At 39.2% G+C, this 24,784-nt stretch overlaps 1 protein-coding gene across 4 annotated transcripts in view; it reads right to left on the reverse strand.

Annotated features, from left to right (window-relative positions):
- LOC134741497 (spondin-1) overlaps window positions 1–22,279 on the reverse strand; it is a 36,141-nt gene extending 13,862 nt beyond the window's left edge. Inside the window, exons 1-14 of one of the 4 annotated variants that reach the window (XM_063674292.1) lie at window positions 22,261–22,279; window positions 18,120–18,214; window positions 15,744–15,912; window positions 14,536–14,642; window positions 14,007–14,152; window positions 12,973–13,096; window positions 11,371–11,525; window positions 9,901–10,079; window positions 7,586–7,716; window positions 6,652–6,871; window positions 5,745–5,916; window positions 5,087–5,277; window positions 3,550–3,804; window positions 3,003–3,173 (exon numbers count right to left, since the gene is read on the reverse strand). In XM_063674292.1, coding sequence (XP_063530362.1) covers window positions 3,003–3,173; window positions 3,550–3,804; window positions 5,087–5,277; window positions 5,745–5,916; window positions 6,652–6,871; window positions 7,586–7,716; window positions 9,901–10,079; window positions 11,371–11,525; window positions 12,973–13,096; window positions 14,007–14,152; window positions 14,536–14,642; window positions 15,744–15,912 — 2,020 coding nt within the window. In that variant the 5' untranslated portion in view covers window positions 18,120–18,214; window positions 22,261–22,279. Of the gene's footprint in view, window positions 1–3,002; window positions 3,174–3,549; window positions 3,805–5,086; window positions 5,278–5,744; window positions 5,917–6,651; window positions 6,872–7,585; window positions 7,717–9,900; window positions 10,080–11,370; window positions 11,526–12,972; window positions 13,097–14,006; window positions 14,153–14,535; window positions 14,643–15,743; window positions 15,913–17,789; window positions 17,810–18,059; window positions 18,095–18,119; window positions 18,215–22,260 lie in introns of those variants that run through there. The other 3 variants (XM_063674293.1, XM_063674294.1, XM_063674295.1) reach the window with 3 other exon arrangements.
- Window positions 22,280–24,784: the final 2,505 nt, after the last annotated feature.

A 24,784-nucleotide genomic window follows, 5' to 3' on the forward strand; every position in this document is an offset into this window, starting at 1 on the left:
TATATGTATATACGATACGATATCGTACGATAGGTATATTTTAGGTACTATTTGACAGAGTACACACGAAGCTATAATATATATTTTGGTATAGGTATCACGATATCTTATATCAAGGCATCTTAAGATACCTTGCTATATTATAGCTCGATATATTACGATTTACGATATATTTTGGTATATTTCGTCTCTCTCACAATGTAGGTGCTAGACAAACAACGATATATATTTTGGTATCGTTGTCGTGTGTGGTGCTTAGCTATACTATAAGATATATTTCGGTATCTTATGGTATATTAATATATATTATCGCTCCTACTGTGACGGGCTTTAAGGTCCCTAAATACCTTGTAACAATTAGCATGCGATTTTAGATGGTTGCCGGCCAAGAAAGTGCAACGAATTCAATCGATCGATTAAATGCCGAAAGGTAACGCAAATCGCATGCAAATATCGGTGAGGTTTGTAGAGGCCCTTATCACGTTGTCAGGTCTTTAGATTATTAGTCTGAGGTATTGATAGAACAATGAAGTGATCAAGAATAAAAAAAGGTACCGATGACCTCAGCAATTGGTCCAACTCGGAGGAAAAAATGTATCAAGACATGCCTATGAGATCATAGCCCGACGCGACGACACACTAACAATTTTATTGATACTTGAAATAATACTAGTAGGTAGTGTGAATCAACTGTTTATAACCATTGGCATTTTTATTTAGAGGTCATAATCTTAAAATAACTTTTATAGAACTATTATATAATAGGTATGCTACATTTTAGGATTCAGTGTGGATCGTTGCAAAAGACCTTTAAGTCTAAGGAGAGACTTCGCCTCCTTGTGTGTGTTCTACCGCTTGTACAATGGGCTGTGCTCTGAAGAATTGTTTGACATGATGCCAACGGCCGCTTTCTATCACCGCACCGCTCGCCATCGGTAGGATGTTGACCCTCACACCCTAACACCTAAATGGTCGCTTACTGTGTGGTTTAAGAGGAATTTCCTCCCGCGGACGCTTCGGCTGTGGAATGAGCTCCCTGTCGAGGTTTTCCCGAGGGGCTACAGTATGGGGTTCTTCAAAAAAGGAGTGTAAGTACAGGTTTTTAAAGGGTCGACAACGCGCGTGTAATATCTCTGGTGTGGCGTCCATGGACTACGGTAACTGCTTACCATCAGGCGGTATAAAAAACGGACGTGGTATAAAAAAAATTGCCGGTGTTTAAAAACTGATGTTAAATACTTATTTTACAGGATTAATGCATTAGGTTTCATTTTAGGGTGTCACGTCCATTATACCCCTATAATGATTGATTACCATATTTAAATAAATGTTTCGATAAGTAGGCAGGCCTTTTAAAAATATTACAAACTTGACGCTGTTTCTATGAACAAATTATTGCACCTTGTGTTTTATGCCTGCATTGTTAGAAAACACTAGATAAATAACATGACAAACATACTACTTAGATAAATTACATAACACAATTTGTGCCTGACTAATCTATTCTTACGTACTTGATCATTAGATTCATAAGTAAGTAGGTACCTACCAACTTATACTTTTCTACACGTAGTGATGTCGATAAGGTTTAATAAAACTGGCAGATTGAGTGAACCAAAGATAGATATAACTCCGTAATAGATAGGTAATAGATAGGTAGGTAGGCTAACAAGAAAACACGCCTCGGAAAAAGCAGAAAAATTTTTTCTCGTTCAGACTGGCTATACCTTTTAGCCACTTCTCGGCCAGATGGCGACACCGGTTGATACAACATACTCATCAGGACATCTTGTAGTAAACTTGACAAGACCTAAGTGTAACTAAGTAATGAAACTTATAATAAAAGTAAATTAAAATAAGGGTTTTTATTATTTTCCTAAAATATTTTATAACGGGGGTCCGTGAAATTGTATAAATTGTGAAAATGGTCCGTGACTGCAAAAAGTTTAAGAAATGATTTCATGTATAATTTATAGGTACTTTTTTTACTGTAAAATAGTTACCAAACTATGAATTAAAAATAGGCAGTAAGATCCAAATTTACTTAGAAATTTTAAGAAATTTAAAATTTTTACCAATTATTTGGCTAGTGTAAAACATTCCCTTAGCCAACATCCCTGGGTATGCATAATTAACATAATATCTTATATAATCTGTCTTGTACAAACTTTGTTCGTCTTAGATTTTCTGTACCTACATACGATTCGTCTGTAATTGTACTAAGATGCGTTATGTTATTAGTAAAATGACATCCACAATCAGAAACGGAATGAAGTCGCTGGCAGTCGACGACCGATAAAACGACTGCTAACATTTGTTAACATATATACAAACTATATTTAGTAAGTAGGTAACTTACCTACCTACATTAGTCAGAAACGCAGTTTTCTTATACATATCTAGGTTAATATTATGTTGTACGAGGTTGACAGAATAAGCACGTGGAAAATGAAAATGCTTCGGAGAATAGGACTTAGGAAGAGACGAAACGTTAGAGAATATTTATTTACGATACAAGTGCGGAAAGTAGAAAATTCGCAACGAGTGGTGGTAAATTAAAACACGATCGAAGGGAGTATTTTAAATCGACACGAGTTACGAATTACTTATTCGCACGTGTATTGTACAGTACATATATATGGCCCTTTAAATTTTCGACATAGTCATGGAAAGTGCTTATTCCCGTACTACACAGCGGGAAAGTAGCACCGTATGTACTGTAGTCACGTTTCTGGCATCAGGAATAAATTGTTCTCGTGTATATAAAAAATACAAAAGGCTCCCATCTCCCATCAGTTCAAAAACAAGCTCTTGTGGCTTAGTGGCAATGCGTGCAATTGAAAACATCTAAAACTCACTTCTGTGTCTAATGTTATAACAATAAGAAAATACCTAGCAAATTGCATGTTGCACATTTTAGAGAGAAACGAGTAGGGTCCCTGTTTATTCTTAGTGTTCTAAGTATGTAGGAAGTGTAGATGAGCTTTCCCTCAGTGACTCACCAGTGATGACAGAGCAGGTGCTGGTGCACTCCTCCTGCGTGAGGAAGTTGTTCTGGGAGCCGCGGCAGCCGCCATAGGTGAAGGGTATGCACATGCCCTTCTGCGCGGCGAAGGCCCAGCGCTGGTATACGCCGCGGCACGGGCCCGCCTCGGGCGGCTCCATGCAGATGCCTGCGCACACAATCAACCTTTTTAACTAGAAAACTACGGTGGAACTCTGACAAATTGATGATCGATTAAGCCGTAGAGAAATATAAGTAAGGAAAGAGTGGTACCTCCCATACATGAGTTTTCTTACCAAAACGCGAGTTATTTCGTAGGCGGCATCTAGCGTCAAGTAGCGGAATTTATCAGGACTGCTAGTTGACAATAGATGTATGGAGTTACCACTCATTCTTTACTTATATTTCTCTATGTTTAAGCGTACGAAAAAAGTTTGGAACTTTGAAAATTAAATACCTACCTACATAGTAAACGGAGAACGTTCTCGAGAAAACCTTCAGAGCTTCAACTAGACTAGCAGCCTGATACAATTAGTATCACTCACGTTTAGCAGTCAACATGTCGATAGCGCAAGACTCCCGCTCCTGGCAGCGCCGCTGTTTCATCAGCTCCACCCTCGCTGCGCACTCCCTCTGCCTTTCCCCCGGCACGAGCAAGAGACGGGTCCGGAACGACACGCCGGCGCCGCACGACGCCGAGCACGGCGACCAGCCCGACCACTCCGTCGTCGGGCACGCGGGGTCCGAGATCTCTGTGTCGCGTTCTGTGCACTCGGGCTGCATACACTTGCGGTTCTCCTCTGCGAAAAATAAGTGCGATTACTACCTTTATGTTTTTTAAACAACTTGACTTACAGTCCGGAAGGATAAATCCGGGAAGAGGAGACTGGCAAGAAGTTACACTTAATCGGGAGATTGAGCGCACTTCTCCGACTCGTATCGTCTATCTCATGGTATAATAATACAGGTACTCTCTTCCGTGACTCGCGACCCACGTGACTGACACAAGCCTACGTCATCATGAACCTGTGAACAGCACGATGACGTAGGCTTGTGTCAGTCACGTGGTTCGCGAGTCTCGGAAGAGAGTACCAGGCGGAGTATATTATTATACCATGGTCTATCTCATTTTAGGTCTACCCTCCACTACTTCGCCGCTTCCTTTTGGCACCCATTCTGTGGCAGGTTAACGGCCTCTCAGCCTAGTGGGTAGTGACCCTGCCTATGAAACAGGAGGTCCCGGGTTCGAATCCCGGTAAGGGCATTTGTTAGAGTTATGGATGGTATTTATGTATCTAAGTATTTATGTAAGTACCGTAAAATGGGGTGAGTAGGAGCAAAACTGACATTCAAACCTCGATAACATTTTATTTTTATATATGCAAATTGAATGGTGTATATAATAAGTGTTCCGGACGTTTGTATTTTAGTTTTTATTTTATTTTGGGTAGTGCCATTTCATAACATTAACGATAAACAGGAAAAACCACCTCACCCCGTAGTCCCTCGTAATTGGGGTGAGATGGGTTTCATACAAAGGTGACTTTGGAAGATTGTTGGATAGATTTTTTTTATTATGAGTATTACTATAGCTCCATTTTAAATTGGAATACATTATTTTTATAGCAGTAGCCCTAAAAACCCATCTCACCCCCCTTTCAAACTTTCTCTCCCCATTCATAACCCAACTCTCCCCGCGAAACCTACTCATCACCCCATTTTACGGTATGTATACATACCACACACTTGTACCATACATACTTGTACTATGGTACAAGATTTTGTCCCCAAAATATTTATATTTATTTAAGTTTAGCCCACCTCTGTGGCTAAATGCCGGATTCAGCTAGAAGTAACTATAGACTCTTCCTTTAGATCGTGTTTCTAAACTTTATATTATTATTAGTAAAGAATATCGGTAAATAGAAACTAGATTGTTGCTTAATTTGGCACATACATATTGGACTTTGGTATGATGATGATACTCCTCTCCTGACTGAGTTTGGCCACTGTATGTTCTATATTAATTTGGCCCTTTAATCAAGTCTATTTGGTGTTACTTTCGATAACGCGCATATTTACCGATTTGTACAAGCGGGCACTTCTTAAGGCCCATTGGATTGGTGAAGTGCCTCCGCCGGGTCTCAAACCCGATTCCGCAAGTGACCGAGCACTCGCTCCACACGCCCCACTCCGAGGTCTGGCAGATGCCCCCCAGTTCTTCCACCGGAGCGACCAGGTCAAGCTCGTCCGTTTTGACATCCGTGTCGCCGCTGGAAAAATAACCGAATTGATTCACATTATACATATTAGCCGTTTTACGAGTAGGTATTATAACTAGTATTTGAAGATGTTTTTACCCTCAGATTCATAGCTTCCGAACAGATTCATAAACAATTAATGAGCCCTACTTCCTCACATGTAGCTCATCTCGCTTGCATCAACGTATAATATTATGAGATCACAAAATGAGATCACATTGGGATGAAATGTAAAGTTAAAATTACATTATTGGTAGCACAATAGATTTTTAATTCAAAGAAAATACCAGTTAAGGCCATGCTTAAACGTTATGAATTATGATATTGATTCATCGATCTTAGTATGACGAGCCAATTTTAGTATGACGAGCCAGTTTGTAGAGCAGAATCGAATAACCATCTCCTTGGATATCTGCTGGGGCTCTGTACGGTGTGGCACGGTATGTGCGGGCCCTTACTACAGCTTCCTACATACTCACTCGCATTCGGGACGCGCGGCCACACACATCTCCTTAGACACCAGCTGGCGCTCGCAGGCGAACATCTGTGCCTTCTGTGGCATGCGGTAGGTGCGGGTCCGCATACGCAGACCTTTGCCGCAGGTCACAGAGCACGCAGACCACGGGCCCCACTCCGACACCGCGCACTCCGCTGCCAACAACACCATGGTTACACAACACAAGCTCCCCGTCGTGCACGCTCGACACCTGAGCTCGACACTGATGCCGACCGACATACTTTTGTTTTAATTTAGATTATTGATGAAGAGGCTTTACGACCCTAATTATAGGCTAGGAATATAGTAATGTACTTAGGTATTTTACCTTTAGACTATTTTCCTAACTTTTTTAACCATAATTTTTGGATTTATTTGAATGAGGGTTACCGTTTTTGTGCTCACCAGTTGGCGCCACTGTAGATGTAGGTCCAGAAAAATAGATATCAAAATAATCTATAAATAACTTCTATGCATTTGCAATTTGAAAGACCTTCATCTACACGAGCGCCCCTAGCGGCGAAATTAAACGCGGTAGCCCTCATTGACAGTTTTCATAACTTTTTTGAGTTCCTGTTAGCAACATTAAAAAAACCGGCCAAGTGCGAGTCGGACTCGCGCACCGAGGGTTTCGTACTTTTTTAGTATTTGTTGTTATAGCGGCAACAGAAATACATCATCTGTGAAAATTTCAGCTGTCTAGCTATCACGGTTCATGAGATACAGCCTGGTGGCAGACAGACGGCCAGCGGAGTCTTAGTAATAGGATCCCGTTTTTACCCTTTGGGCACGGAACCCTAAAAAGACTTAATTTCTATATTCAAAATCTGTAACATACTTATTCTAGCGTACCTCTTGCATTGTGTGTTGTGTAATGTTGGCAAACTTACGTTTGTTAGCGGACTGCGTGTCATCCGCCTCCTCAGCCACGAGGGTCTGCAGCACCTCCTCGTCGCAGCTGCGAGGTATGAGCTTCTCCCTCGTGAGGTAGAGGCGCGCCATTGGAGCGATACTCCCGCCCGGGTTGTAGAACGGCGCGCGCGGGTCCTCGGGGTACATGGGGGTGATGCGGTACATGCGCTCTTTGGGACGGGTCTCGGCGTTCGGCGACTGGGAAAGAAATTTATCTTAGCAACCTGTACAAGGATATTTCGCTATTTGATGACAGTGAGAAAAAAATAATTTTGCTGCGAGCGTGAGTCAAAATTTTTACCTATGTTTCGCTTGACTTTATATAAGAAGAAAGAAAGAAATAATTATACTTGATTTAAACTTTAACGATTTTTACTCATTCATGGTCTCGGAGAAAACCTCCGACCACGGCGATAATCCCGTTCTCGAAACGTCGCAGGTAAATTTAAAACTAAATTTTACGCGATTAAGTCCCGTTGTAAATAAAACCTATAACTAAATTTAAATCTTGCTTAAACGCACTTACAATGTAATTTTGACAAAGGTATCAAATCATTGATTTACATATTTTAAGTATATTTATAGTAATTGTAAAATACAAACTTAATTTTTCTCTTATGTAGTTAATAGCCACGGACCTATTTATATGTTATTTTGTTATGAAACTATAGGTCTGATCTTTTTGTCTTTAAAGTTCATAAACTATGTATGACTGTATGTTTCTGAATAAAAAAAATCGGCCAAGTGCGAGTCGGACTCGCGCACGAACATACACACACTCACACACAACACACACATTGACATTGACATTGGACATTGTCGCGCGAGTAACTAAAAGGTATACTTTACTTTTTATATTTTAATATGTAGATGCCTACATAATTATGTACCTGCCCGCTAATGCCTACTTACCATATATGATATGCCGTTATCAGTTCCCGCATCGTACGGAAAGAGGTCGACGACTTTAGACTCCTCCCAGGTGCAGTCTTTCAGGCACAAGCTCAGACCGCTCACTCCCACTACCCAGTCAGGAGAGGGACCTTTCAACAAAAAATAAATAAAATAAATAAATATTACAGGACATTATTACACTAATTGACTAAGTTCCACAGTAAGCTCAATAAGGCTTGTGTTGTGGGTACTTAGACAACGGTAGATACAGGTTGGATTTTCTTATTGGGTCAGTGAGAGCAGCTACCAGATCCCGTGCTCGATTTTAAATTAATGAAGATTGGCGTTACATTACAGATTACAGATTTTGGAAAAATCATACAGGGTGCGAGAAAAAGGTCATTTTTGACGAACTTTTTTTTATGCCAATCGATCCCATTACTATCCAAAATCAAAAGTTTGTATGGGACCAAAAAAAATAACTATGCATGCTAAGGCTCGGAACTGACGCACCTCGCCTATTAGTGTAATCCGGATCACAACTTTACGGAAGGACCATCGAATTCGGATCATGATCTAGAATAATCTAGATAATTCCAGAAACTGTATAGGTTTAGAAACACTACAATACACAAATAATTAATATAAAAATGTGAAAGTCATAGGTGGGGAGGCGACGATGCTAAATGTATAACTCGAGCGTCGTAGAGACCTATTGGAATCGAAAGATTAGATGATGGGAAGAAAAAAAATGTTATATAATATTTTCTTTTTTAGCGAGCAGGAAAGCGTCTACAGATTTTTTTAAATGTAAAATAAAAACCACCATGTGGAGTTACTCGAGCGCGTCAGATATTGGTAATGTCAATCGCGCAACATGTCTCTGATAACAATAGTATGTTAATCTGCCGGTTTACATAGGCAGGGGGGGTGGTCATACCGAAAGTGTAGAAAATTTGGAAAAAATAATTTACTCGAGCGCGTCAGATATTCAAAGGGGTTGTTAAATGTACCCTACATGTGTCTCATAAGTTAGTGTTAAGTATATTGCTATACCCTTACAGGGTTCATGTGGAACTGTAAGAAGTGTATACTAATATGGGTGCATTAAACAATTCTGATTTTGATTCAAAAGTGTCTATTTCAATAATCTGACAATCTCAGCGAGCAGTAAGCAAATGGCAGTCACAAAGTTGTAAAAAAAAACCGCCATCTTGAAATACTCGAGCGTGTCAGTTTATTAAACAGACAGGTTCAGATTGATGTCCCAGTTATGTAAACCCTTAATCTGACAATAATGTGGAGCAGTATCCTTATTCTGATGATTTAAAAAAAAAATTTTCAAGATAATTTCAAAGTTCCTGTATGTATTTATTTTATTTGCAAACTTTTTTATACCTATAAAACTGAGCAGAATACCGCTAAGTAGATCAAAATCGACCAAGGGGTTCACGAGATATCACAGTTTGAAGATTTCTAAATAAATGTTGGTTAACAACGAATTTTTTTAAGCTGCTTAATTATTTCGTTAAAAACGTATTATTATAATAATGACAACGGAGGGCTATATGGGGACAGTGTGAGAGAGAAAGAAAGGAAAAAATGCAACAACTAAAAATATAAATAACAATAAAATTTTACACCCTTAAATTATACTTAACTTAGATAAAATCTATAAAAGAGCTTAATTTACAAATAGGAGTCAGAGATAGCGAAAAAGTTAAAGGGAAAAAGAACTGGGTGAACTTCATAAACGATTTTTGACACTTCTGCTTGCTCAAATCGGCAGATTTTTTTTATTTACTTATCCTTGCATTATTCCCTTCAAAATAAAATAAAAATCGAACGCGCTTGAGTAGATAAGTCAAGGTCGCGATTTTTTTGCAACTGTGATCTTGCCACTCGCTTACGGATCGCTAAAATCGTCAGATTATTGAAATGGGCACAATTTAACAAGTAATTAATCCACCATATGTTAATCTGACGCGCTCGAGTATTTCAAGGTGGCGATTTTTTTACTATTCTGACGGGCTGTCCTTGACTCCCTGTTCGGTGTTGACGCATACTTAGTGAAGGTACTCAATAGGATGCAAGGTATCCCCCATATCTTAATCTGACGCGCTCGAGTGACTCCAAAAATCCCCTCTTGGGCTCCCCGACCATTAGAACTATAACCTAGAAAGGTCATGGGATAGTATTTATTCACGAAATCATCCACTAAGGTATCGCAATCGAGAGTACTTAAATGGTACGGACGAATGCACGGGCAGCTTAGTATTTTAATATTCGTTTATCTTGTAAATAATAGTAGAAAATGTCAAAGATTTTCATACCAAACATGGAAGCCAGAGAGAGGTAGCTCCGCTTCCTATCGACCACGAAGCTGGCGGTCGTGTTGGAGTTGACCTTCGGGTACCACAGCCCCTGCGCCTTCACGATGGAGCGCAGCTGCTTGCCCTGCTGCCGCAGCTCGCGCTCCATCAGCCCCACGGAGCCCCACTCGGCTAAAGACCTGGAACATCCCGAGATTGGCTGAATCTAGCAACCGAGCGGAATCCAGGGTAAATAAGTTTTTTGATGATGTTAGCTGTTATCTAATAGTTTCTTACATATACTTTTTATAAGTACTTTATTATACGACAAGAGACTTACTCTTAAGTATATGATGATGAAGTACTTTATTACTTAAGTATATACCAAATCAAGCTTTTCAATCTCGTACCTTCATTAAGCCACCCAGCAAGCTTCGTGGCCTAAACACGGCACTCGACGGACACGCTTTCTATTCTATTATATCACGATTGTATAAAATACTATATTTACTTATTTCAAAAAAGACTGAGGTGCTAGGGTATAGGTACAATATTTTTTTATTGCTCAAAAAGTGCTACTTTAGGTAGCTGTTTAGCGTGCGGAAAGTTGGTTTTCGCAAACTAGTGCTTTATACTTTTCTAGCTTTTTTAAATTTAATTTTGACCGTAGTAGGGTAAATATGAGAGTTCCAGCGCACAGGGGTGGGGAGGGGGTATTGGCCACACCCCAAACCACGCCCCTTTTGGCCCAGGAATTTATTTTTTAATAACTTCATTAGTTTTCGACTGTATTACAATGATATTACAGAATTAATAATATAAATGTTTCGAATTCCTTACTTGTTGTTTTTCTTGTTATTTCGCAACTGTATTAAAAAAACGTCGTTGATACACGTGCGGAAATGTTATTCTTCACTCGCCTGCGGCTCGTGGCAAAATATCTCGGTACTCGTGTAGTAATGACATACTTTCCGCACTAGCATCGAAATTTACTATTACGACAAAAAGAGGACACAAATAATGCTTATAAATAAACATTGTACTGAGGTAGGCTACTAATCAGTAAAACAGATTCAGTGAATATCTCAACTAGGTGCGGGTTTATTAATTAACCTTGAATAATGTAAATCAGCGTAAGTTATTGTCGTGGCATAGCTTTGTAACATAGTCAGGAGAAAAACAATTATTGCGCAAACGCATCTACTCTCGTACTCGGACACAACGATATATATAATATACAAATACATAAATACTTAGAAAACACCCGAGACTCATAATTCATATTTCTTTATTGCATGAAAGTGAGTACAAAAGGTGTTAGTATATACAAAAAGTCCATCACAATCCGAAATCCAGCACGCAATATCTCAGCACGCACTCAGGAATTAATATCTGTACTCATCACACAAATAAATGCCCTTACGGCTTCACAGGCTGGGTGACTACCCACTAGGCCAGACCAGATTTCAATTCAGTCGTCAAGAATGATACCTGAAGCCATCGGAAGCGATCTGCCCCTCGCCCCAGAAGGTGAAGTTCTTGTGGTGCGTGGCGCCGATGACGTCGGAGAAATGCGTGAGCCACAGCGCCTGCGCCGGGAACTCCTTAGGGTGCGTCTGCGCGGACCAAAGCCCCTCGAACACCATCTATTGATTAATAAGATATTTTCAATGAACACAAGCTATGATGACATTTTTCATGGGTGACGCTATAGTAAATCGCGAGTGCAGACAGGGTAGCGAAGGACAATAACTAAAAACTGAAGGCTTTACTGATTAATGTTGTTATCCATAAACGTCTGTCAAGTTTAACAAACCATTGGGTATCCGTTTGTCCCTATCTGTCATTTCGACAATTGTTTTTGTTAGAAAGGGACAAAGTTTAACAGTGTTTTGAAAGCTAAGTTTTATAAATAAGGGGGTAAAAGTTCATAAAGATATATTTAAAATATGAAAAGTCACCCACTTATCATGCATAATTATGTTTTCTAAAACATACTCCGAAATGTATGCGTTAAAGTCACGAAATGAAGACATGAAGTTGCTCATTTATGTCTCCTTACATTACTTCTTGACCTAGGCCTAGAGGCAGATTAAACAAAAATCGTGAAGTTCACGATTTTCGTAAACATCTCTTCTAAATACCTACAACTGGTATGGATATGTTCCTCCTGGTCTCCAGAATACGATTTGACCTGTTGTGGTTTATGGAGGGGGGGACAGGTGCTACAAAAGGGGGGGGGGGGGGGGGGAGATGGCGGGCGACTGTCGTCGAAATTTGTTCACATCTCGAGCCCTATGAGACCAATCGGGTCGTGTGAGATATCATTTGAAAGATAATTAAACGTACTATAATTGTTTCTAAATAACCGTAGTCATCAATTTAGTCGTTTACAAAATATTTGAAAAAATATGTTTTTTTTACCGTGGACGTTTGCATAAGTGCTGATAAAACATGCTTATAACTCAATAAATTATAACTTTACCGCAATGAATGTTATTAAAAAATACACAGTCCACTAATTCAACATCATCAATTCAGCAAAACACCATTAATCTGCCGGGAAAAATCATACATTTCACTTTTAAAAACTGTCCGAATATGTCCAATATTACTTTCAACATTAATTAGTGTGTGAAAAATATTTAATTTTATTCCTAATAAACTTATTTACTTGATTACTTAGTAGTTATTTTAATTATAATATTTTCTTACATTGTTTGAGAAAAGCACTATACAATCCTTGGCCGGAACAGAGATTGCGGGACTCGCTTTATCCGCCGCAATCTCGTCCTGAAATCCCTTACTTCACGGCCTCTGCAGTAATCTACCATTCTAAAAACACCTAGGGGGTGTCCGGGAGACTATCCCAGGTGGGAGGTGGAAGACTTGAATAATCTTGTGATAAAAGATACCAAAATCCAGTATCACCAAACTAGTAAAAAAAATCTGATTTCTGTGTCAAAATATTCACAGCCAGAATATCGTTCTCATTCAATCTCTTGTAACAAAATAAGTTCTATACCATCCATAAAAATAAGGTATTTATCGTCCTGTGTATCAGAGGATTAATTCATCTGCCTAGGTACCTACCTTGTATTTAGCTTCATCGCAAGCGCAGCAATCTGAAGACGTCAGGGTGGTGTCCTCGCAAACTCTCTTCGTCAGCTGGCCGTCCTCCGCGAACCAGCGGTTTGAGTTCTCGTACACCATCGCTCTACAAGTCACAATCAAATTGTAAAATATATGCACCGGTGTGTGAGAGAGACAGCGCTATGCGCTTATCTATGGGTCTAATGTGAAGACCGCCATACTGAAGTCTTATCTTAGCGTTAATCATAAACGCATTGCAAGCCTGAATTTAACCTAATAATCGTTTGCCGTATTCCGTAATTTTGACTTACGTATTTGTAAGAAAGGGATAATAAAATTATTAACTAATTTAGGCTTTTAAAGTTGTATGGATAAAGGGGTTAGTCTTTTGCCTTTACAACATACAGAAAACGCTACAAGATGAAAAAAAGATGTGGCAGTCTACAAATTGCTTCATATAAAGGGGCCCACTGACTATCAGTCCGCCGGACGATATCGGCCTGTCAGTTAGAACAAAAATTTGACAGTTCCGAACAACTGACAGGCCGATATCGTCCGGCGGACTAGTAGTCAGTGGGCCCCTTAATATTAGGTGCGCTATGGCTTCCGATTTTGAACGTATGCCCTCTTAGCGTAGCACGGCACAAATAATATAAACTCAAAAACAGCTTTGTAGATGTGTATTATTTTGAAGATATCCTGTTCCTTAATCTAAACCAGCGGTTTGCAATATAATACCTTTTAATAATGAAGTTTAAACGCGTTAGACCCGTTTTTAATGACATTAATTATCTAAACCAGCGGTTCAAACCTGAAACGATAAGGGACCAGTTATAATATTTTTATTATTTTTAGGCATGAAGTCAACAAAGGAATGTCCTGATTATAACAAGGACCCCAAGTGTTGCGCGGATCACCGGTTAAAAACCACTAGTCTAAACAAAGTAACGCTATAATTAGGAAGATATTTATGTTCCTAAATCGAAACAGTGTGACGTAGGAAAAAAGCAAAAGTTGCAATGACTTTAACTTACTTGATGAGAACACATCCAGACCCCGAAGGCGGGGCTTTCCACATGACCTGCACCTCGGTCTTGGGTAGGTCGTCGGCCTCCACCACGGAGTTGACGCACTCCTCGTCAAACTTCGACAGCGTGTCCGCGAACAGCTGGAACTGGCCCTGACAACATTCCAAAAGTAAGAGCCTAGAATGTTGGCTTAAGGCTGTTTGCTGTTTCATATCTACTGCTACTAGCGTTTTGAGATGTATCAAGCTAAGGAGAACTGCAGTAAAGTAACAAACTCGTTACTTTGTCAGTGTGAGGATTATATAGGACCCGACATTGCGCCGGAGACGTTGAGCCGCAGGGTCCAGCGGGTCAAGAACTAACTGGAACTTGGTGAACTGCTGCACCACGTCGTAGGTGATGATATTTACATAGATGTAAATATCTGGCGAGTCGAGGACCTTGGATCCACGGGGTCAAGCGAGAGCTGGAACTTGGTGGCTACTGCTCCAACCCGTGGGTGGTGACCTGATGATATTTACATAGATAGAAATACCTGGCGCGCCGGCGACCTCGGGGCCACAGGGTCCAGCGGGTCGAGCGTGAGTTGGAACTTGGTGAACTGCTGAACCACATCATGGGTGCGCGATCCCACCAGGGTCACTGGAAATGTAAGGAGATAACTTTGTTTGAGGACTCAAAAAAGGTGTTACATAAAGATATGGATCAGCCGCATTAGAGGGAAGCCAGGGTCAGCCGGACTCGAGGGAAGCCAGTACTGTCAAACTGGTTTAATTTGGCAGACATTCAGAGGTACTCTATGAGTAACCACAGTTGAAACCGTTTCTATGTCTAGATAATATCTAGACATAGATATCTAGTAGATATGATAAATACATATATGTATTTATCATATCTATCTATATCTATCTATTTAAAAATCGAATTATTATAGATATTAATTTTGCAAGAATACCATTCATGATCTATGATCGAAAACTAACTCGAATATCGAATATTGTCGTTCAAGTGTGACTATTAAAGATAAATATTGCGGGTGTGGGAAAATATCACGAGCCTCTTCTCATCCAAGATTGCTTAGAGTTCGCTGTTTGCTGGTATTGAGTGACCTAAACGGGGTCTTGAGAAGAAAAGGCACATGGGAAATAAAAATTAAAACTAAACATAATTATACTAATATTAAGAGTTAATTTATGGTCATCACTCCCGGACACCTCGGGAGAGACGGCTAATTGTAATTTTTTTTTGACACTGTCAAGCTGATCTCAGTAAAAAAAATACAAACTTTATGAAGAAATAACGATTTCATTAAATACGTCTTATTTTTTTATCGTGTTCTAAAAAAACTATGGCCAACTACCCCGGACTTACCCTGATTAAATGTCTCTACATACAACAGGCGCAGCCAACAGGAAGTCATGTCGCTAAAGAGCGATCTCTTCCAGACAACCTGATAGTTGGTTGATAGCAATGTTAGTTTTTCAGTGGCATATTACACATATTATACGTATTTTTTCAGTTAGACTATAGTGTCGCTGCGATAAGGATTTCGCACGCCCAGTCGCCCACGTACTGAATACACATGATAAGTAGGTAGGTATTTTGTGCATATTATACAAAGAGACACGAGTTCACACAACGCTCTTGTTCTGTTGCGGAAACAATAGACATTGAGTCTGTTTGCTACCAGCTTATGGACTTTCAAGCCTTGTACGCGTGTTTATATACACTCAGTACACTCACCGACATAGCGCTCGCCGGGGGCGTAGCGCTCCACCTCGCCGTTGACGACGAGCCGGTAGAAGTTGTCTCCCGGAGACTTATGCGCCACGCCGCCGGAGGGCCGCAGCTCGCAGGCCCGCCCCAGCCCTACGGCCAGCGCCAAACACAAAGTCGCTGCTAACATCTGCATCTACAACAATATTAACAACACAATCCGTACCCTTGAGGGCCTCAAATACACTTGTCACAGACGCGAGTGAACCGATAGACCATCAATATTCGCTCGGTTTCACCGAGGTCATCAAACTTATATTTTGACGTCAAAATGATGTTAGCATACGCACGTGCATCTCGTTCGCGCCAATACATGTACAGACCAGTACGAGAGAAATGCATGTGCGAATGATAACTAAATGACATCATTTAGATATCAATTTACGTTCAATTGGACTCCATAGCGAGCTTAACCTCCTAAGGCCGACTGTCCTACCCATGTCCATGTCCACCTTCATTGTAATTAAAACCACTTTCAATTAGAATCGAGTTGTATTTCTTTTGTCTTTCGATTTCAAAATATAAGAGTAATACAAGTCTATCACAGGGCTAAACAAATTCAAAGTAAATTATTGATTATGTAGAAATAGTGTTCAGTACACTAGCGACCCGCCCCGGCTTCGCATGGGTAGTTCAACGAATTTACACAAAACCTTTACAAATTATAATTTTTTGAGATCCTCACAATGAGCTCGTTTAAAATACTTAATTTTTTAATTTTCTCATTTACCCCCCAAAAGTGGCCCCCATGTTTAAAATTCATTTGTTTACGTTAAATGTCCGTCTGTGGGTCACAAATATACATTTGTATACCAAATTTCAACTTAATTGGTCCAGTAGTTTTGGAAAAAATAGGCTGTGACAGACGGACAGACCACGGGACAGACAGACAGACGCACAAGTGATCCTATAAGGGTTCCGTTTTTTGCTTTTGAGGAACGGAACCCTAAAAAAGCTATAACTCACGAGTGAGTTATGAGTTATAGAGTTATAGTGAGTTTTCAGAATCCATAATCCTCGCGGGAACAATATACTTTTCCCCTTACTAGCTCGGAAAGCCGTCTTTTATCCTTTAAAACAAGCGGGGAAAAACGCATTTTATCCACTAGTGTGGAAAGTAATTTGACCTTGAATGGAGCGTGTTTAAGTAGCTTGACAGATAACAAAACGTAAAACGCTCATAATAATGGTTCGTTCGATATTAATTATCATTAAATAAATGGTTTGAGAATCTAATAAAAAACACCAGATTTTTATTAGATTCTCGTTTATGTTAAATATAATTCTGAACGCACAAGTTAAGTCGATGCAATTTCATAACGCATCATTGACATTTCATACGTCAGAAATGTCAACATTGTCAACAAAAATTTTACTTAAAAACTTCTCACGTAAAAGTACAGAATTTCCAGAGTTTTTTGTTATAATATCGTAAAAAAAATGAGTGATTCCAGTTGATGAAGATGATCTAACGCCTGTGGATGTTGCACTTTCCTCGCTATAGTGAGGGGAAAAGTTTTGTGTTACACACGGGTGCAAATGTATTTTACTTTTCGTGTGTTAAAACACTCGCTACGCTAAGGATTCAATTCCACACTCGCGGGTAAAATACTACTTTGCACCCTTGTATAACAAATAACTATACATATTGGCCTTTGTCCGTCAGTACAACTGCATGAAATAAGATTTTTATCGAGCAAGTGTGTTGAAAAAGCGCATTCCAGCAAAGAGCTGGCCAATTTCCGCAATTAAGGCTTCACCATCAAAATTTCTAATATCACTTTAGAACTTACAAGTTAAATAATAAATAAGTAAAGACCACTTAGGTTAGGTTAGCTTTTACTATAATGACATGTATTCAGGACAAGAACTATTTAGGTTACCTCAATGATAAAATATTGGGATAAAAATGGTTATACAGTGTGTTCACCTACAGTGTGTTCCATGACATGACACAACACCATGAGATTCAACACAAAGAATTCCAAGAATCCAGAGCTAAAACTGACTTACCAGTGGAGCGAAGCGAGCAGACTGCGCTTATCCAAGAATCCAGAGTTAAAACTGACTTACCATCAGGCCGCGTAGCCAACACGCCAATCGCTAACGCTCCGTAGCGATCAAAACGCAACTGTCACTGTCGCACTAATATGGAAGAGTGATAGAGAGACACAAAGCGTTTCGTTGTCGAAGCGAAAGCGACTGTCACCTTGGCTAGGCCGGCTGTGCAGCGAAGCGAGCAGACTGCGCTTATCCAAGAATCCAGAGCTAAAACTGACTTACCAGTAGAGCGAAGCGAGCAGACTGCGCTTATCCAAGAATCCAGAGCTAAAACTGACTTACCAGTGGAGCGGAGCGAGCAGAATGCGCTTATCTCGCGGGTCAAGTGTCGAGCGGTTACTCCACTTGCGCGGGCGCCGATAGGCCGATCAATTTGACTGCCAACGGTCAAAACACAAGCATTCATTTTATGCTATCACAAAATAACTTAATTTCTAAACCTCGCTCCACTCTCGACAAAACTACACGAGACGATTTTGCCGGGACATTTGCCGAGACAGTGCCAAACTGAAGCCCGCTCCACTCTCGACAAAACTACACGAGACGCCGAATACGAGAGTGTAGAGTGAGTATTCGTCTATGTTCGTATTGTCTCGCGTGTATATTCGTGTTGTCTGACGTGTTGTTGTTGTGATGCGCGGCGAGAGTGTAGAAGAATAGTTTCGCGCTAACACAAAAGTTCACGAAACCTCTTTGATGTTGGCCATTTTACCGACACAAAACGGAGACAACATACGAATATACGCGAGACAATACGAACATAGACGAATACTCACTCTACACTCTCGTATTCGGCAAGTCTCGTGTAGTTTTGTCGAGAGTGTGGAGCGAGCTTAAGAGACTATATAATGGGATCAAAAGCTACAGAAAATCATACAATTCATACAACTCGTACAACTAAATGATGAGTTGATGAATAAGTAAATAGCTGTCTATCTAAGCATATTGCATACAGTTTAGTATTTTTCATGGTAATGTAATAATTTATGGGAGATAAAAAACTTAGTTTCGAAACTGACGGTTTTACTTATTTAATCATGTCAATATATTTATTTTACTAAGCTATGATTGGTCGTTAAATTTACATCAATTTAACAAAATTATGTTGTGAAATCTAAAATGTGTCAACACCTCTATTACCTTCATTAGGTATATACGGTACGTGTAACCAGTGTGACATTTACATTTCATTTTAACGTCAGCATTTTAGCACTGTTAAAACACTATTAAAGCACACGCTGACAGTTTCAAAATAGGTACCTAAGTGCTGTCGCTTCTTTTACCAAAAATAGTTGCTGTTGATTAGAGTATATAATTTATTGGACTCAACGGGTCACGATTGCAAAACGAAAACACTGATAACTAACTTGATTTGGTGTAAATAGCCATTTTAGAGTTCCGAGTCTTATAGTCTTATAATACGTAAGAAAATTATACGGTAAGTCTAGACACTATATAAGTTTATACTTAAGTTAAGGCCTTACTCTCAACAACTCAAAACCTTAGTATCGAACGATAGCTTAAAACAAATTTATTACGCCTATGTTCATTCAATTATATCGTATGGCATACTACTATGGGGAAAATCTATAGAAAATGAGCGAGTTTTAAAGTTACAAAAGCAAGCTATAAGAATACTAGTGGGGGCTAAGTATCGGGATCCATGTAGACAGCACTTTAAAAAATTAAGTATTTTAAGCTCAATCTCTGTATACATAATGGAAATAATCTTATATGTAAGAAAAAACATCAAACAATTTAAGGTACGATCACAGTGTAATCCGCGCCAAACAAAACGATCTCTGGATATTATACCAACTACCTATAGATATAGGTTAAAGATGAGTAAGCGCTTACCTGACCCTATGGGATGTGAACTCTATAATAAGTTACCATACAATATTAAAAATATAGAAAGCGAAAGTTTATTCCGTTTACGAGTGAAAACACTTCTGTTGTCTCGCACATTGTACAGCGTTAAAGAGTACATGACCAATGATTATTCCGAATTTGATATTATTTTAAACAATAAAATATTATGTAACCACAGTAGTTGAGCTGACCAATATATAATATTAGTAGTGTTTGACGAAACTTAATTTTTCACTGTATAGAAATAATCTTAATAAAAATTGTAATATTGTACTAATAATACTATACTATATATTGTACTAATTGTACTATAATAATAATAATACAAAATTGTATTCCTATGAACATAATCTCTGACGATCATTATAGTTATGCGTTTTAGGTTTGATTGAAGGCAAATTTATAATGTATTTTATAATGAAATAAAGATATCTTATCTTATCTTATCTTATCTTATCTTATCTTAGATAATCAGATCAAAAAACATCTCTACGGCTTCATACATTTGCTAAGAAATTCATAATCGTGTGTATGAAACCCACAATCTGTTTTTGATTAGCTCGTGGAATAACTTAAACTTTTTTCTGAGGGGCCTATGCCAGAACGTACATATGTAAGTGTAAGCTTTAGCTCATGATGAAGCCCAGAACAAAAGTACCTATACCTAGTTAAAGAGCAAAATTTGCTGAGACATGATTTTGATTGCTGTGCCACTGTACTTTTTAGGGCTCCGTAGCCAACTAGGAACAGGAACCTTTATAGTTTCGCCATGTCCGTCTGTCTATCTGTCCGTGATCGCTTAGTGCTACAAAGCTGCAATTTGGCATGGATATATGAATCAATAAATGCGACAGTCGTACAATAAAATCTAAAAAAAATATGTTATGGTACCTCCCCTACACGTAGTGGGGTGTATTTTTTTTCGCTTCAACCCTATAGTTCGCTATTGTTTTCATTTAATGTCTTTCTTAAGCGATATATCTACGACTTTCTTTGGACCATGGTTCAAAAGTTACACTTTTTTTTTCTTTTGGAGCGATTTTTTCCGAATATATTCAATTTATCAAAAAAAAAAGTTGAAGAACCCTATTCGTTTTAAAAAACTTATCCAACGACACCCCATGTGACAAAAAACCGCTAGGAATCTCATATTATTGTTAGGTACTTGTTACTGTGACAAGGTACGAACTGAACGAAGTGGCACAGAAACCAATTAAATTCCTTGAGCGTATATAGGTATATGGAGGTACACAGGTGAAGTGTGACCTTCGTTTTTCGCATTATACCTACATTTTGTACAATATCGTTTACATAGTGTTCAGTCAGCAGTAAGTAAGTATAAAGGAATTGACATGCGTATTATCTCGCCCTGGGCGGAAGATGACCGGGACTAATTACGATTAGTCCCGGTCATCTTCCGCCCACGGCGAGATAAAATGGTAATAATCGTAGGAAGCGAGTAATAAGATGAATTAGTTAAAACAAGCGTCGGCCATTAGCTAACTCAATGACAAGTGTGGGCGTAGATTTACGTGGAAAAAATAATATTCGTATCGCATGGACTTATTTTGGTATTTATTTTTTGTCTGCAGAAGATATGGATTCTTTTAGTGTCGTTTGCTTGTTTAGTGTTTTTAGGGTTCCATACCAAAAACGTACAAAAGGAACCCTTATCGTGCGACTCTGTCCGTCTGTCTGTGTGTCTGTCCGTCACATTGCTAAATATCTCGAGAACTACTGAAGTTATCGATTTGAAATTTGGAATAGTTATGAACAGCGCTAACCTTAACACATCGGAAGTGTAATTTTTTATTAATTATGAAAAACGCCCTATTGGGCAATATAAAGAGGGGGCAAAAAGTCAGTCTAGTTACAGATCATTTGAAAGAGCTCGAATTGAATATTACAAAACAATGTTTTATTTTTGCTGCATTTTTGATACACAAATAAATCATTTTTCATTTTCATTTCATTTGTTTTTCATAGTAAAAAATTCTTATGAAAAAAATGTGAAAAAAAAATACGTAGCGAATTGATGTAGATTTGTCATACATTTTGAACTGTGCTGACCCCACTATTTGGCGTTCTACAAAATTGTCTCAAGTCTCATAGTGGAATTTTTTATTTATTTTTAAAAACAACTTGTATGTAGTAACATTATAACATAAAACTAAAACTAACTAAGAATAACAATTTATAAAAAATAAAAATTTAAAAAACTAGTTGCTGCCAGCATCTTCGGCACCATACTGCGGGGGCCTTACTTAGAAGTCTCATAATAGTTACATATGGAGTCGTAACGTAAGTTATTTAGTCAATGATTATATTGATTACTAGCTTTTGCCCGCGACTTCGTCTGCGTGGAATTAGTAATTTGGGTAGCTTATTTTTTAACCAATGAGCTATTTATTGTTTCCCCATACAAACATCCACCTCCTTTTCAGCCCCTAACTTGCCCCCTAAGTATGTCCAGGGGTAAGTACCTACATTTCATGTGTTTTCCAACTACGGGAACAGAAAAATTTACAGTTTGATTCAAGTAATTACATACCTGTCTACTGCCCAGAAACCACAATAAACAAGAGACAGTCAGTGAGGACAGCTGTAACAAGTCGGTTCAGGCGGGAACCGCGAGCGCGACTCGCGTTTGGCGGTAATGAGCCAGCGCCGGCGCAAGGCGCCAAGTGATGCCTTCCGGCTTGAGATGCCAGTGGAATTCGCACTCTGAACATGTATTTTTTTATGAATACATGTCCGCTGACCAAGCAAAATCCACATCGGAGGTTTCATCCAAAGTGCACAAAGAGAATCCGCAACCAACTTAGTCGAATAATTCTTAAAAGTAAAATTCAGCCACAGGGTTCGTGAAGGGATAATCGCGGACACGCTTTGTCAAATAAACTAACGAAACCAAATGAAATGTAGCAACTAAACCTTGACTGGATGATGGTTGACTTGTAAGTTATTCCTAAAAAAATACATGTTTTTACTTATTTTTTGCCTTATTACAAGGTACTAGTTTTCTTGCCTTGTTTCAACTACCCAAAGGTTGTAGGTAAGGTACCGGAAGATATGAATTTCTATTCTTGCATATAACTAGATTGTCTTGTCATGCCCGCCTAATCCAGGATCGCTTCGCCAGCCCTGTAAAGCACGGGTCTTCAAACTATAGACCCGAGGGACACAGCCAAGACTTCAGCTCTCCCGCTTTCTTTTCGTGAGCGGATCGTTTTGCCTTTGGCTCTCCTGCTTCCTTTCCGCGGGCCAAAACCAAAGGTTCGACAGTCGTAGTTTGGAGACTCCTGTTTTTGGGCCCTGGAACGATTCGATCCATGATGGCTTGATCGTCGTTAATATGTATAACAAACAACAAAGCGTGTCCGTCGTCTATCCTATTGCAGGAACTTTTGAAATGAAATTAAATGAAATGAATATCGTAAATGGCCGTTTAAAAAATATTGGCTAACTTTTGTGACTAGGTACTAATACCATCTCTGATCTTTGGCCCCATAAAAGTTTCCGTTTCCGAATAGCCCCACGCAACTGTATCCAATAGGGTTTCCCCATTCGAATTAATCACTGGAGCAAAGATAACAATCGTTTATCGACAAGCGCCAATCAAAAAGTAAAAACCGGCCAAGTGCGAGTCAGACTCGCGAACGAAGGGTTCCGTACCAATACGCAAAAAACGGCAAAAAAATCACGTTTGTTGTATGGGATTGGGAGCCCCACTTAAATATTTATTTTATTCTGTTTTTAGTATTTGGTTGTTATAGCGGCAACAGAAATACATCTGTGAAAATTTCAACAGCTAAAGCAGCATAAAGCTATCACGGTTCATGAGATACAACTGTGACAGACGAACCGACAGACGAACGGACGGACGGACAGCGAAGGCTTCGTAATAGGGTCCCGTTTTTTACCTTTTGGGTACAGAACCCTAAAAGTGAGACGGAAAAGTCAAGTTATCATTATACTCGTAAGTTTCTATTGGCGTTTTCTGCAAATAATGGTCACTCGGCTGGGTCTCTTGCCGAGTTTGTTATCGAGCATTATTTTTATTTTTTAAATAAAATTGTTTGTGTCGCGCTGGTATCCCTGTGCGGTAACGGCGCGTGGCGCGTGCCATGCCCACGCGCAGCTGTCATCCCACTGTCATCCACACTCATTTCGGATGTCCACTATTACATACTTATGCGCCAGGCCGGTCAAAACGTTCGGTCGGTAATGCTACGAGTACCGCCAGTACCGGGTTCGGAAGAGGTATGGGTGCTGTACTGCTGTATGAGTGACGTCTATTGAAACGTACGTTACCCCATTATAATTATTGCGTATTTGCCCTCTTGAAAAGGATTTGACCAAGGCTTATGTAGACGTAACTTACGCAAGTGTATTTAAGCTGGTGAATAATGTATAGCTGTTAAAATATAATTTAGACTAAGTATTATTTAAGTAACTATGTTGCTATGTTGTAAGGATTTGACCAAGGCTTATGTAGACGTAACTTACGCAAGTGTATTTAAGCTGGTGAATAATGTATAGCTGTTAAAATATAATTTAGACTAAGTATTATTTAAGTAACTATGTTGCTATGCCCTAACGGGTGCATGTTGTAACCTAAGATATAAATAAGACCTAATGTAAACACATGTATGCAATAAATGATATGACTATGACTATGACTAAGTTTTCATAAATTATCTACAAGTTATCGAAAATCCAAATCTCGTCCTGCGCGTCCTCTTCGCGTTATCCTAACGTATTTTTTAAGTTTTTTAACGCATTCACTGCCAGCGCGAGCTACGCGCTACGCCCGTAGCCAATTACGTGGTTTAATATTCTCTTTGTAGCGAAAAGCGCTTACGAACAGAGAACCCGCTTAGCGGGTGGTAGACAGTGAACTTGGTAATTCCCAGAATCGTATAAAACTTAAGAATAGCTACCTATAGCTGATGTAAGTTTATAATTATATATTTTTATTTGTTCCAGGTACACGTGTATTCGAAGATATGAGCTTTTTCTCTTATAAAGTAAGTTTAAATTAAAACAATTACTTAGGCGGGTTTTAGTGCCAC

Source organism: Cydia strobilella, chromosome 5 (genome assembly GCF_947568885.1).
Source record: "Cydia strobilella chromosome 5, ilCydStro3.1, whole genome shotgun sequence".
Classification (NCBI taxonomy): Eukaryota; Metazoa; Arthropoda; class Insecta; order Lepidoptera; family Tortricidae; genus Cydia; species Cydia strobilella.